The sequence below is a fragment of the Narcine bancroftii genome, chromosome 3 (genome assembly GCF_036971445.1).
Source record: "Narcine bancroftii isolate sNarBan1 chromosome 3, sNarBan1.hap1, whole genome shotgun sequence".
Classification (NCBI taxonomy): Eukaryota; Metazoa; Chordata; class Chondrichthyes; order Torpediniformes; family Narcinidae; genus Narcine; species Narcine bancroftii.
The window spans coordinates 78,787,543-78,802,913 of NC_091471.1; the positions used below are offsets into that span (position 1 = coordinate 78,787,543).

General features: G+C 39.4%; 1 protein-coding gene across 1 annotated transcript in view; it reads left to right on the forward strand.

Annotated features, from left to right (window-relative positions):
* Positions 1-2,434: 2,434 nt before the first annotated feature.
* LOC138757273 (sodium channel protein type 4 subunit alpha-like) overlaps positions 2,435-15,371 on the forward strand; it is a 234,419-nt gene continuing 221,482 nt past the window's right edge. Inside the window, exons 1-2 of the mRNA XM_069924321.1 lie at positions 2,435-2,509; positions 4,076-4,204. Of these exons, the coding sequence (XP_069780422.1) occupies positions 2,469-2,509; positions 4,076-4,204 (170 nt within the window). The 5' untranslated portion in view covers positions 2,435-2,468. The remainder of the gene's footprint in view (positions 2,510-4,075; positions 4,205-15,371) is intronic.

The following is a 15,371-nucleotide window of genomic DNA, read 5'->3' on the forward strand; positions in this document are numbered from 1 at the left end:
TATGATGAGAAAAACTTGATCATCCTCTCACCTAGACTTACAACGTCAGAGCTACAATGTTTGTCACTTTCATCACTGCAGAAAAAAAATGTATTAAACCTAATAAATCTTCCTTCGTGTGTTTGGAGATATGGATGAACAGCATTTGGCCAATGTTAATTTTTCCATTCAGAAAGACTTTATAGTTCTTCCTTTGTAATATTTAATTATGCCTTAAATGATTCCAGGATTTAGCCTTCACCATTCCAGATGTTTCCCAACTGCAACATAAAAGAATATTACAAATTTTACTGGTAATGTAAGCTGCAAAACATGGATTGAGTATTCATTATGCTATTTTCCTTTTACTTTAGAAGTTTACTTAAGCAACAATTTTGTTCATCCCTTCCATTGATTTTCAACATGTGTTTAAGTGGCATGTACATTGAATTGATTATTTGTAGCTTCACCATCCGCAGGCCCATTTCCTCCATCTGTCTGTAAGAGTACAGAAATTCAACTGTTACAAGTTAATGGTCATATTTTGTGTATAATTACAACCAAAGTATTTTTTAACATTCCTGATGGATTTTCTGAAGTTGTCACCTTGCTATTCCCAAAGTATTCAAGCAGCTGTACATTTACAGAAAATCCAACGGCAACAATCATTGGAGACTGTGCATATATGAAACTTTATAACAATGGTGCACTTTTTGATACTGTTTAGAAGCTTTAATTAGCTAAAAGAATGTACATGTTTAAAATTTACAGACAGGAAAAAAACAGTCATAGGATTAAATGATCATGTTCTGATAATATACTATAACATCAGCAATGTTTGCACCATTTTATCTTGTTCCAACAATTGACTATTAATGCTGAACAGCTGTGGAAATTTTCTCTAATGTTTATTTTTATGTTCTCAGACATTCTGTGTGCTGTCTACGAGATTTGGTGCCCAGTACTTGTTTCGCTTCAGCTGTCAAAAATCTCTCTTTTTGTTGGCACATGATCACCTAGTGAGAAAGGTGGCAATTCGTGCAATGACTCATCAATATCCTTTTTTGAATAGCTTCATTGAAAATGTTTTGAATTTCTGCATACTAATAAGTTATATCATTTCAAAAGTATACAAAACAAGCTGTCTATCCAATAAAGTTTGAATATTACATAAGTAATGGATAAGCTTTTTGATGGGGCATCTACATTTTTTGATTTAATATGTGCGTCTAGGGATTCTGTTTGAGAATGTGGTGAACATATATATTGATCAAATGACAGAAATGCATCGTATAAATATTGATAATGACAGAGAAAAGTTCATCCAGGGTTGTTAACTGAAACCATTATTAGCACTTTAAACTGTGAAAATGTTCAAACAATTCCATCTCTTTACAAAGCCAAAGAGTCTGGAATGTAGTTTTTGAAGACCATCACCGAAAGAAAATAATTTCTGAAATATACTGAACTGAATGAAAGGAATGGAGATAGAAGGCTGTTCCTCTCAGGTCCACTGAATTACCACGACCATTACTAGCAGCTGTTCAAATCCATCGCAACTGCCCTTAGCCCTTTCAATTGCATACACCTATCTTAATGCTTAATGCTTCCCCCAAGTCCCTTTCTGCACACAATTCATCCGTTTATTTTTCTTCTCCCATGATTTATATGAAATAGAAAAGCTCTCTGCTGGTGAGCTACCACATGATGTCTAACAGGCTCCTTCAGTTCACTAGCCTCATGTAAATGAGAAGAGAAGCTATTATCATCTTTGACACATCCTTACCCATTCCCATGAAAGCTTTGATTCCTAGACCAATTTTGTGACAATATACATGCCGGCCTGAATCAATTTTTAGGTCTAATAGTACACATATGTTCAAGAACTGGTTCTTCACTATTGCCTCGGGATTCAATTGCTATGGAAAAAGGCCAAAATTTCTTATTGCATGGCAGCCAGATTTTTTTTTAAATCACTAAATATAATAGTTTGAACATATAAAGTTTCTAAAATGTGATTGATGATTTTTTTTTGTAATTTGCTCAAATATTCAGGGTACAGACAGGTAAACACCAAAAGCCATTTCTACCATCAAGAATGACTAGGATTTATATTTATTTAGCATATCCTTGTGAGGTTCAGGGAAACCCACTACTTTGTTTACTACACTATTCTGGAGCTACTTCCCACAATCCTACCTTGTTCTTTTTAAGAATAGCACGTAAAACAGAAAAACACTGATGTTATGCTAGTGTTACAACATTCCCTTCAATTTAGAGCAAGGGTTTTACCATAATTAGACAAATAAACGCCAGATATCAGGCGTTCAGACAAATTTAAGTAGCATGCTCTAATTGATTAAATTGTTTTTGGATATAGAATTTGTTTTCAAGCTTGGTTTGAATGTTTTTTGAAGAGTTTTAATGATTTTCCTTAGCACGTGAATACATATTTTAATTTAGTTATCATTGGAACAATCTTTGTGAACATGCTACTGCTGGCCATGAATAAAAATTTTGTCGTTATTGAGTGAGTATTATATAGCCGAGATGTACTTCGATTAATTTTGTGCCATATACTTTAAATATAATTTATTTATGATGTAGAGTTTTAGTTACAATGAGAGGTTGGTCAAATTTTTGTTTTCCATGTAGCATCAAAGGCTGAAGGAAGAGTGAGGAATAGAATGATTTTTTTTAAATTTGAGAGGCATTCAGTCTTTTTTCTCAGGGTGAAATGTCAAATGCAAGAGGGCATAAACTTGATGTAAGAGGGGGGCAAGTTTAAAGGAATTACAAGGCAAATGTTCTACACAGAGAATGGTAGCTGCCTGGAATGCACTGCCAGGAGCATTGGTGGAAACATGATAGTGTTTAAGATAGATGCATGAAGAGGCAGGGAATAGAGCATAATATACCATGTGTCGGCCGATGTGCAGTCTAAATTGATGTCGTAGTTGGCACAGTCACTGTCATCCAAAGGGTCTAATCCTGTCCTGCACTCTTCTAAGTTCTATAGTTTACCATGAAAAGAAGGAATACAAATCAAGATAGCAAGAGACACTGTGCACATTTGCCATTTCTGTGCTTTGTCAGGAGCGGGGGGTTGGGGGTCATCAGATGATATAAAGTATTGTAGCGCCTATCAATCAGCTTGTGTTCTCTTCACATGTGGCTCTACACTAGAAATGTGTATTTTGTGTTTTTGCTCTAAGAACAAAAAACAAAGAATCAGGAAAGGTAGGGGGTGAGTGTTTTAGTGGGAGAAGAGTGAAAGATCGCATGCAGGGTATGGTAATACAAAAAGAAGGAAGAAAAATTAAAAATAAACATAAGCATAAACAAAACTGTAATGCCATGTAAACACCAACCAAAAATGGGAACTCAGCAGATTATTTTCCTTCATCTAGTTCAGGGCTGACAAGATTATTGACTAACTGTCAAAATTAAGATGACTACTTTTGAGTGGTTTGGTTCCATCTTGTGGATTATATTTTCTTACTATGCCACTGGAAAATTACTATTGAAAAAGCTAATAAGTCTCTGTAATTAAATAAAATAGGGGGAATTATGGGTCAGATTTACATCATTAAAAAACTCAAGTTATTATTTAAGTCTAAGAGCAACATCTCAGTTTAAAATGCATCCTTTGCTCCATCAAAGAAACATAACTATTCAGGTTCAAATATTTCACCCTCCTTTCATATTCTATTTCAACCCTTATCAGCAAAGATACATGCAAGAATTTGACTGTCCCTGCTTTTGGGAAAGCATGCCAACTACTGGTATATACATGTTTTAACATGTTTAATGATTATTGGAATTTGGGACCATATCCCTGCTGACCCCCAACCCTAACTCATCCCACCCACCACTTTTATTGCATATCGCCTGTACTTTCTCCCTCATGTGTTCTGTTTTCAGTTGCCATCAGTTTGATTTTGTGGTTCTTTTCAACAATTACTAAGTGATGAACCCTAAGTCACAGCTTAGGTTAATTACAGCCAGAACATTAACAAATAGTAAATCCAGATTTAGTCATGAAGTATTTGAAGCAAAATATTTTTTTTCCTAATATTCTATTTATCCTTTTTAGTCTCCTTTTTACAGCAATATACACTTTGGAAGTAATTATTAAGGTACTGGCTCGAGGCTTTGTCCTACACACATTTTCATACCTCCGGAACCCTTGGAACTGGTTGGACTTTACAGTAGTTTTGTTGGCGTAAGTTACATTTTATTGTTATTCTAAAGGCATTGACTTCAGAAAACTTAATGTTTGTTCTATAGCTGTAATTTGTAATAACACTTAACTGTAAATAATTGTTCATTCCTGAGAACTGATTTTGGCAAGGTTTCATCGATCAGTTTTCAGAATCAGTTACACACCATTAAATGCAAAATAATATGAAAAATAAAGTAAACTAAAAATGCATACCAAAGGATCAAATAGTTCAAAGAAATCAATACTGAGACTCCATGTTTCACTTCTTTTCAAGGGTTACTTTGGAAAATAATGAGTAGATCTTAATCCACTGTCTATTTGGTACGTCGTTAACATATTTATCCTCCTCCTAAGTTTGAATTATTTATATCTGCTTAACTCAATTACTTTTTCATCCTCCATGTCACTGAAGGAGAAAACATTACTCTGAAAGGAAAAGTGCTTGGATTGTTCTGGTGATTGAAATGGAACTGATTGGTGTAATGTGCATATCTCTCACACGCTGACTGTAAGCACAATCTGGACTTTCACCTTTGCCAATTCATATTATTCAGTTGCTGGCAGCTGTGAGAGAGCAACTGAGGTGACTCACATTTAAATTTCTCTTCCCTGTTAATTGAAAGGAGATGTGTGCAACAGATTCCAAAATTACGTAATGCTTGATGAAAGATTAAGCCCTGTGTTTTGTTCAAAATACTTCTCTCCTTAAATAGTGAAAATATGCTTATGAGAATGGTTTTCAAGCTGTACCAAGAAATGTCTGGATGAATCTATTTCTATGATTAGTCACACCTTGCTTCACCAAGGAAAAGCAGGACAAAGTTGACAGAATTGGAGAAGAGCCCAAGCAAATGGTAAAAACACATGGTCTCAGAAAATTTCTACATGTATAGTATTCTGTAATTTAAGCAATAGCATGAATGATTAATCACTGCATCTTGGTAAATATGACAATAAACTTGATCTTGAACAATACAAAGCTAGAGTGAAACAGTGTTGAGAGGAATACACAGCATGTTCAAAGTGATTATAGTCAGGTTAAGTGACTGTGTAAGAAGGTGGCAGATGGAGTATACAGAGAATCCTAGAGCCTTACAGTTCAGAAATATTTAACCACCATTTAATTCTCATCACTTCCCCATCAACTCTTCCCAAATTCTACCACTCACATGCACACCAGAGGCAATTTACAGTGGTTAATTTTTGGGTGTGGGATATGGAGGAAACCCACACAATGAAAGGAAGAAAATGCAAACTCCACAGATAGCAGCTGGTGCTATGAGGTTCCAGCTCAACTAGCTGTGGCAAGAGTGGGGAAATAAATAAGGACGGTTGAGTCAGTGAGAAAGTAATCAATGGTGAAATACAGAGGGATTTTTGGATGCAAGCTCATGAAAAATAAAAATAAAACTTGCTTATACAGTAGACAACTAGGAGGGCAAATGAAGTGCTGACTTTTATTGCAAGTAGTTGAGAGTTAAGGATAGTAGATTTATTGTCAGATACATTGCACAATGTACATCTGCACAAAAATTCTAACTTGTTGCAACCCAACAGGTACTTGTAAAAAAAAACCTATAAAACAACTAAAAACATTACTGGTTAATCAGAAAAAACTGCAGACTCTGTGATTGCAGTTCACACAAAAATGCTGGAGAAACTCAGCAAGTCATGGAAAAAAATGATAAATAACCAAAGTTTTGGGCCTGATCAAGGTATGAGCAGAAAGCAGGCAGACACATTCATAAAATGTTGTAGGGGAGGTGCATGGAGAGGAGAACAGGTGGACAAAAGAGAAAAAAGATGAGAAGTGATGGGGAGGGGTTCACTCTATGAATGAAGGGGATAGAGAGTTGGAGAAAAGGAGATGGGGAAACAGGGGAGTGACCTAACAGAAACCGGAGAAGATGATGTTCATGCCATGTGGTTGGAGAATACCCAGAGAGAATCTTAGGTGTTGTTCCTTCAATTTATGGGTGGCCTCAGTTTGGCAGTGCACGAAGCCATGGACAGACATGCCGGCATGGGAGATACCCACCATTGCTGCAGACAGAGCTAAGCCGCTCAGCAAAGTATTCCCCCAGTCTGTGTCCAGTCTCTCTGATATGGAGAAGTCCTCTACAGGAGCACCAAATGCAGTGGATGATCCCCACAGATTCATAAATGGAGTGTTGCTTCACTTGGAAGGACTGGGGCCCCAAAGGTGGTGAGGGAGGAGGTGCGGGCACAAGTGTGGCACTTACTACAGTCATGGGTCGGTACCAAGATGGCAATTAGTGGGAAGGGATGTGGATGAGGGGAATCACAGAGGGAGCAGTCCATATGGAAGTTGGAGAGGAGTAGATGTTTCTGGTGGTGGGATTATGTTGTAGGTGACACAAATTGTGGAGGATAATATGTTGGATCTGGAGGCTGGTGGGGGGTTAAGTGAGGACTAAGAGAATCCTGACCTTGTTGCATTTTGAGGCAGAGAGGGCCAGGGCAGATGTGCAAGAAATGGAAGAGATGTGGGTGAAGGCTGAATTGATGGTGGCAGAGGGAAAGAAGGAGGACATCTTGGATGAAATGGAAGAGAAGACCTCATCCTGGGAGTAGATGTGACAAAATCAGAGGATTTAAGGGAAAGAAGTAGAATCCTTACAGGGGACAATTACTATTACTAATCTACATTCCCAACATACTGAAAGACCCATCACAACTTGGACACGCTCTCTTCACCTTCCTCCCATTGGGCAGAAAGAAGCTCAAGAGTATGAAACCGTGTACCAACCATTTTAAAGATAGTTCCTTCCCTGCAACCATTAGGCTCCTGAATCAACCCCACCACACTTCTATCATGTTACTAATTAATATTTTCATTGTAACCCTAAAATCTGTAAAGGTGAGCAGCAAAGTTGATAAACATGGGTGCATCTAGTCGTCAATGTAGCAGAGGAAAAATTGAGGGATAAAGTTCACCCCATCATCAAATTCATTTGGTCCATCTCTGGCGACTTCGATTCTTCCTCCACTACATTGATGCTGCCTCATGCACCCATGATGAGCTCGGCTGAATGCATTTCCAGGATAAAATGGTTATCCTATGAGGAGGGATTAAATAATATTGGCATTTTCTGCTGGAGCTTATAAAAATGGGAGAAAATATCATTCAGACATAAAAAGAACATGGCTGAAAATGAGGCATCATCCTGGCAGTTCCAACACTGAACTATAAATAATGCAAAACAGCAAAAGCAGTTACAATATATAGAGCAACACGAGCTAAAAATAAATAGGCTTCACAGACCTGTCACATCCAATTATGACTGGTGGTGAATAATTAAAGGAAGGGCCTCCAAATTCCACAATTATGAAGGAATCCTCCTTGTGAATAGCAAAAGCAAATGCCTTTACATTAATCTTCAACCAGGACCTGAGTGGCTTCTTCTGAAGCCCCCATTATTACAGAAGCCACACTTCATCCATTTAGATGATTTCTAACTATATCAAAACATGGCCAAGAGTCGGCTTTTGATCAAGTGAGTAATGTTGAAAATGCTTGGAAAGTTTTCTCTTGGAATTCAATCCAAAGAGTAGTTAGCTTCAGGTTTGTCGGAGCAAACATTTCCAATGACCTGACCAGGGAAAAGCATATTGATGTGAAGGCTGAGAAAGCGCACCAACTATATTTTTTTAGAAGATTAAGGCAGTTCAGTAGGTTGTCCCTCAACAACCTCTACAGCACACTATTAAAAGCATACTTGTTGGATGCATTGCAGTGTGGTCTGAAATGTTGTAAGATTAGCAGAAAGTTATAAATGCAGCTCAGAATATAATGCAAACCATCCATGGACTCCATCTACATTCCCAACATACTGAAAGACCCATCACACCTTGGACATACTCTCTTCACCTTCCTCCCAATGGGCAGAAAGAAGCTCAAGAATATGAAACTGTGTACCAACCATTTTAAAGATAGTTCCTTCCCTGCAACCATTAGGCTCCTGAATCAACCCCACCACACTTCTATCATGCTATTAATTAATTGTAACCCTAAATTCTGTAAATAATACTCTGCAGAGTTCCATAAATTTGAGATTTATACGCTATGAGGTTTAATATGACAATAAACACACAAAAATACTTTCACTTCCTGTCATTCTTTATCTATGCCTCGTGCTCTATGGAGTAATAGTTTTGACAAAACTGATGAAAGATTAATTAGAAGACAAGGATAACCTCAATTAGATCGGCAAGAACGGCAAGAGTGTGGAAAATCAATGTTAAAATCCTTCCTTAAGCCATCTTCCTTTTCTTGGACAACTCATTCTACCCTTCTGCCTACTATTGATCTTTTTTATCTTCAACTGCCACTGAAACATCAACCAGCTCATCTTGATCACACCCCTCACTTTTCTAATCTCACCCCCTCAGAATGCTCTGCCCTTCATTCTCTCTAAACTAATGTCAAAATTAATATCAAAACAGTAGACAAGGGTGGTGCTGTTGTGGTCTGACACAATGACCTCTACCTTGCCAAGGTTAGATGACAGCTCTCAGGCACCTCCTTTTACTTATTCCTTGAACAGGACCCCATCAAAAAACATCAAGCCACCATCTTCATGCACCATCTCTGAGCTCGTCACTTCCATTTATCTCCATCCCACAGCCTCTAACCTTGTTGTTCTCCAACACCCCCCCCGCCCCCACCCCGGTTCTATGTCCTACCTAAGATCTACCAAATTGTCCTGTAGACTCATTGTTTCCACATTCTCCTGCTCCATCAAACAGGTATTATCTTACATCAACTCCATTTTGTCCACCCAGTCCAGTCCCTCCCTATCTACATCTGCAATACCATACATGCCTTCAATCACTTCAACAACTTCCACTTCCCTGAACTTAATGGTCTTTTTTTTTGAATATTTTATTTTCAAAGACTCATGTGTGCAAACAAAACAAAACATTTTCTTGCCACGCAATATAATTTACATAGCCCAGTATCCTTCCCTCAACTTATACAAACAAACAATAACATAAGGAAAATAGCCTAGTACTGTTGGGATCCATGACTTTCCTCAAAGTTCAAGAACCCCAGGTGTTAAATAAACCATAAAGGATAAATTATAAAAATTAAAATTAAAACTAAAAATTAGAACACACATTGTCGAGCTACAATCCCAATTCACGCTCTTCTTTATTTAACTCATAGGACAGTTTGTTACTTATCTCATTACTTAAAGGTGGTGGGGAGGGAATATAGATCATATCTGTGCACCTATGTGCCTCAGATATGGCTGCCATATTTAAATAAACGTGTCATACTTTTTCCTCAAGTTATAAGTAATCTTCTCCAGGAGAATGCAACTCTTCATTTCCGTATTCCATTGTGCAATACTAAGTTGAAAGTTGGACTTTCACACAATCGCTGTACACTTCCTGACTACCGACAAGCAACCTTCACAAATTAAATTTGGTGCTTGTATAGTATAAATTGCACTTCACCAATATCTCCCAGAAGAAATCATTCTGGATCTTGTGGAAAGTCCACTTTTGTCATTTTTTTTCAGAATGTTCCCTAGATCTACCCAGAAGGATCTTACCTTTGTGCATAGCCAGGTGGAATGGACAAAGGTTCCTACCTCTTACATTACATCTAAGGCACATTTCTGAAATTTCTGGTTTTGATTTATGTAATTTTTGTGGTGTAAAGAATAACTAATACAGGAAATTGTACTGGGCCAGCATGTATCTGGTATTGACAATTCCCATCATACTATTCAGTCTTCCCACCACCAATGTTCATTAATTGTTGTACCCAAGTCAGACTTCCATTTTTCCTTCGACCGGTGTAGTCCCAACTTCAGGCCCTCACTTTAGAATATGAAATATATCCTAGAAATAAACTTAAACACATTCCCCTGTTGAATTAGAATCTCTATGGCACTAAACCCTGGCAGAGTCATTTTTGGCCCTAATTAGTCTCTTAAAAATACTTAATTGCAGGAAGCAGAAGAATGTTCTATTGGATAATCCAAGTTTGATCCTCATTTGTTTGAATGACATTAACTGCCCCTGATCATAACAATCCTCGATACACCCAATCCCTTTCTAGCACTAGGTGTCCAGGATCTTGTTGCTCAGTGCCAAAGGTATTAAATTGTTCTGGGATGTATTTTTTGCCATGTCTGGCATATATGTTTTAATATGGGGTTATCCATTTTTGTGTTCCATTTGTATATAAACTCTCCTGCTATCCTTTTCCCTATCACGTGTAGTCAAATTTGTGCCCAGGAAGGGGGCTCCCTCAAACAGTGAGGCAATAAACCTCAACTGGGATGCCCAATAATATTTCTTGAAATCTGGTAGTTTTAGACCCCCTAATTTATATTCCTATGTTAATTTTTCCATGGAGATTCTAGCCACCTTCCCATGCCACAAAAAGTTTCAGATACATCCAGTGAGCATCTTGAAGAAGCACTGGGGCAATGGAATGGGCAATGTTTGAAAAAGATATTGAAGTCAGCATCATCTTCATTCTCAAACAATTCATTCTGCCTATTAATGTTATGGGCAGAGCTAATGTTATGGGCAGAGCTCTCCATCTCACCAAGTCCTCCTCGATCTTCTGAAGCAAAGGGAGATAATTTAACTTATAAGTCTTTGTCCACTCTTATCTCCTGTGGCCACTTAAATTGGCTTCCCTGTTGGTAAGGTTTATAATGCCCTTTAGTCAAAGGCATAATCTCACTTTTGTCCTAATTTACTTTACATCCACTCATGGCCTTTTCACCATGAATGTCTAATCTCTAGACATCTCCATCCCTCATACCAAAGGTCTCAAAGCTCTTCATTTCTTTCTCAACAACAGACCCAACCAGTCCCCCTTCACCCTATTCCATCTGACTGAACTTGCCATCACCTTCAATAACTTCTTTGATTCATCACACTTTCTCCAAGTCAAAGGGCTAGCCAAGGGTACCCACGTGAGTCCCAGCTATGACTGCCATTTTGTTGGCTATGTGGATAGGAGAAGATGTTTGCCTACACAAGCAAGGCTCACCAACTCTTCATCTGCTTACCACCCTACCAGCCTCCACAATTTATGTCACCTACAGTGTGATCTACCACCAGACACATCTTCCGCTCTTCAATTTCCACAGGGACCACTCTCTCTACAATTCTCTTATCCACTCATTCATTCCCATAATCGGCCCCTTAGTATCTACCCCTGTGATTGCACCACCATTCAGGGCCCCAAACGGTCCTTCCAGTGAAGCAACATTTCTCTTTTGAATCTGCAAGGGTCATCTACTGCAACTGGTGCTCCTGTTATGCCTCCTCTACATTGGAGAGACTCGATGCAAAATGGGAAATAGTTCCATTGAGCACCTTCACTCAGTCTGCTGCTGTGTTTTGCACCAAGGACCAGAGAATGCTGTTTCGTCAGGTTGTACTTGTGCAATCAGATGACAATAAAATTGATTTGACTTGACAATAATGGTGGGGGGGGGGGGGTCTCCCAATGGCAAATAATTTCAATTCTGACATGGCTTGCCATTGGGAGACTCCCATTCAGACACACCGACATGTGTCATATGCACTGCCAAACCAAGGCAACCCGCAAATTGGAGGAGCAACACCTAATATTCCATCTGGGAATTCTCCACCCAGAGGGCATTAATATCAACCTCTCCGGTTTCTATTAGGCCTCTCCCTGCCTCGCTCTCTTTCCCTATCGATTTGTTGCCTTTCCTCAGCTCCCCAAACCCTTCCATCTCTGTCCAGAGAGCTACCTGCTCCCCCATCACCTCAACTTTTTTCTCTTCTCCCCTTGCACCTATATCCACCTATGACCTGTTTGCCTGTGCACTTCCTCTCTCCTCTCCTCCCCCTGCCTTTTTATTCAGGCACCTATCTGCTTTTTGCTCTTACATTGATAAAGGGCTCAGGCTGAAAACCTTTGCTTCCTTCAATTGCTCTGTGACCTGTTGAGTCTCTCCAGCATATGTTTATGCTCCATGAGACATTGGTGTTTTCGAGGACAGCACCTCAGGACTGTAGAATTGATTGCTAAGATGATGACAGTTTAACATAGGAATTAACTACTACAGGAGTCACAAACTGATCTTAGATAACAGCACGGTGAGTTTCTCTATCAGTACCCAAAAATCAAATGCTTCCTACTTGGATCATTGAAATATTGGCCATTTTCATTGATTAAGTCCACATTTGGCCACTACTACTTTGCTGGAAAGTATGAACTCCAAGATCTTTACCAGACTCTTCTACAACATAGATGGTGGTCTTCTGATAACTTCTAGAGGCACAAAAAAAATTTCATTTTGCATGTTTTTTTACCCTTTTCTGAGGCTATCCTATCAAAATACTTGCTGAATGTCCTGCAGTGGAATACATGGTACTGGTAGTTTAGCTGGCTTTGTTTTCTGTCCTGGTTGTTGCTAACTCATGCCAGTCATTTCACTACATGCAGAGTTTGCAAATATCTATCCTCTAAGATATGTACCCTGATATCTGAATCGTTTCGGGCAGGTGGGAAATTAACTACTCCTAATTAATCCCTTTCATTACTTTCTGCGGTTTTGCTTTTCTTCCATGTGGATTAGGACATTCAGACCCTTCTATGCTTCCCTCATTCATCCTGTAAACTCTAGTTGTGTATCACCTTGTCCTATAAGAGAAAAAGAAATGTATGCGAATAAGTGATCATTGAGGAACAAACTGGAAGTGTATTCAGATGTGGGAGTGAGGCTTAGAAACATAGGAGATTGAGGTGAAACATAGGGTTGAGCATTGATTTATTGAGGATAATATTGTGTGAATGATTTTGATCTGTGGATGAGATTATTGATGCAATTGGTGACAAAAGACATTTGTAAATGTAATCACTGACCTTGACCAAATATGCAAACTCATTGAGCTTTTTGTAATACTGCATCAAGTGCTTGATATTTTAATATTCACCCCATTATGCCATATAACCATATAACAATTATAGTACAGAAACAGGCCAGTTCGGCCTTCTAGTCCATGCTGAACACCTTCTCCAACCTAGTCCCGTTGACCCACACCCAGCCCATAACTCTCCACACCTCTCTCATCCATATCCAACTTTTCCTTAAATATTAAAATCGAGCCCATATCTACCATTTTGGGTAGAAGCTCATTCCACTCATTCTACACTCCCACCACCCTCTGAGTGAAGAAATTCCCCCTCATGTTTCCCCTATACTTTTTCCTCTTGTTTGAATCTCCCCCACTCTTGATGGAAAAAGCCTATCTACATTGACTCTATCTGTCCCCCTCATAATTTTAAAGACCTCTATTGAATCCCCTCAATCTTCCATGCTCCAAGGAATAAAGTCCAAGCTTGTTTAACCTTTCCCTCTAACTCAAACCCTAAAACGCTGGCAACATTCTTGTAAATTTTCTCTTCACTCTCTCTATTTTGTTGATATCCTTCCTATAATTCGGCAAACAAAACTGCACACAATATTCCAAATTTGGTTTTAACAATGCCTTCTACAACTTCAACATGACATCCCAACTCCTGCACTCAATACTCTGATTTATGATGGCCAATATACCAAAAGCTTTCTTCACCACCCCATCTACATGTAACCCCACTTTCAGGGAAATACATACCAGAATTCCTAAATCCCTTTGTCCTACTTCACTCCTCAATTCTCTACCATTTAACATCTATGACCTTTGCTGATGAGTCCGACCAAAATGTAGCATCTCACATTTATCAGTATTAAACTCCATTTGCAATCTTTCAGCCCACTCTTCTAACTGTCCTATATTCCACATTTCAGGCTTTTATAACCAATCTTTGTATCATCTGCATACTTACTAATCCAATTTACCACCCTATCGTCCAGATCATTAATATATATTAATATAAACAACAAAGGACCGAGTACCAATCCTTGAGTCACTCCATTCGTCACCAACCTCCAATTTGACAAACAATTTTCCACAACTACTCTCTGGCATCTCCCATCCAACCATTGTTGTATCCATTTCACTACTTAAACATTAATACTTAATGATTGAACCTTCCTAACTAACCTCTTATGTGGAATCTTGTCAAAGGCCTTACTGAAATCCATATTGACAACATCCACAGCCTTCCCCTCATCAACCTTCTTAATAACCTCCTCAAAAAACTCTATAAGATTTGTTAAACATGATCTACCACATACAAAACCATGCTAACTACTCCTAATTCTTTTCTTTTTTCTTCTTTGGCTTGGCTTCGCGGACAAAGATTTATGGAGGGGGTAAAAAGTCCACGTCAGCTGCAGACTCGTTTGTGGCTGACAAGTCCGATGCGGGACAGGCAGACACGATTGCAGCGGTTGCAGGGGAAAATTGGTTGGTTGGGGATGGGTGTTGGGTTTTTCCTCCTTTGCCTTTTGTCAGTGAGGTAGGCTCTGCGGTCTTCTTCAAAGGAGGTTGCTGCCCGCCAAACTGTGAGGCGCCAAGATGCACGGTTTGAGGCGATATCAGCCCACTGGCGGTGGTCAATGTGGCAGGCACCAAGAGATTTCTTTAGGCAGTCCTTGTACCTTTTCTTTGGTGCACCTCTGTCACGGTGGCCAGTGGAGAGCTCGCCATATAACACGATCTTGGGAAGGCGATGGTCCTCCATTCTGGAGACGTGACCCATCCAGCGCAGCTGGATCTTCAGCAGCGTGGACTCGATGCTGTCGACCTCTGCCATCTCGAGTACTTTGACGTTAGGGATGTAAGCGCTCCAATGGATGTTGAGGATGGAGCGGAGACAACGCTGGTGGAAGCGTTCTAGGAGCCGTAGGTGGTGCCGGTAGAGGACCCATGATTCGGAGCCGAACAGGAGTGTGGGTATGACAACGGCTCTGTATACGCTTATCTTTGTGAGGTTTTTCAGTTGGTTGTTTTTCCAGACTCTTTTGTGTAGTCTTCCAAAGGCGCTATTTGCCTTGGCGAGTCTGTTGTCTATCTCATTGTCGATCCTTGCATCTGATGAAATGGTGCAGCCGAGATAGGTAAACTGGTTGACCGTTTTGAGTTTTGTGTGCCCGATGGAGATGTGGGGGGGCTGGTAATCATGGTGGGGAGCTGGCTGATGGAGGACCTCAGTTTTCTTCAGGCTGACTTCCAGGCCAAACATTTTGGCAGT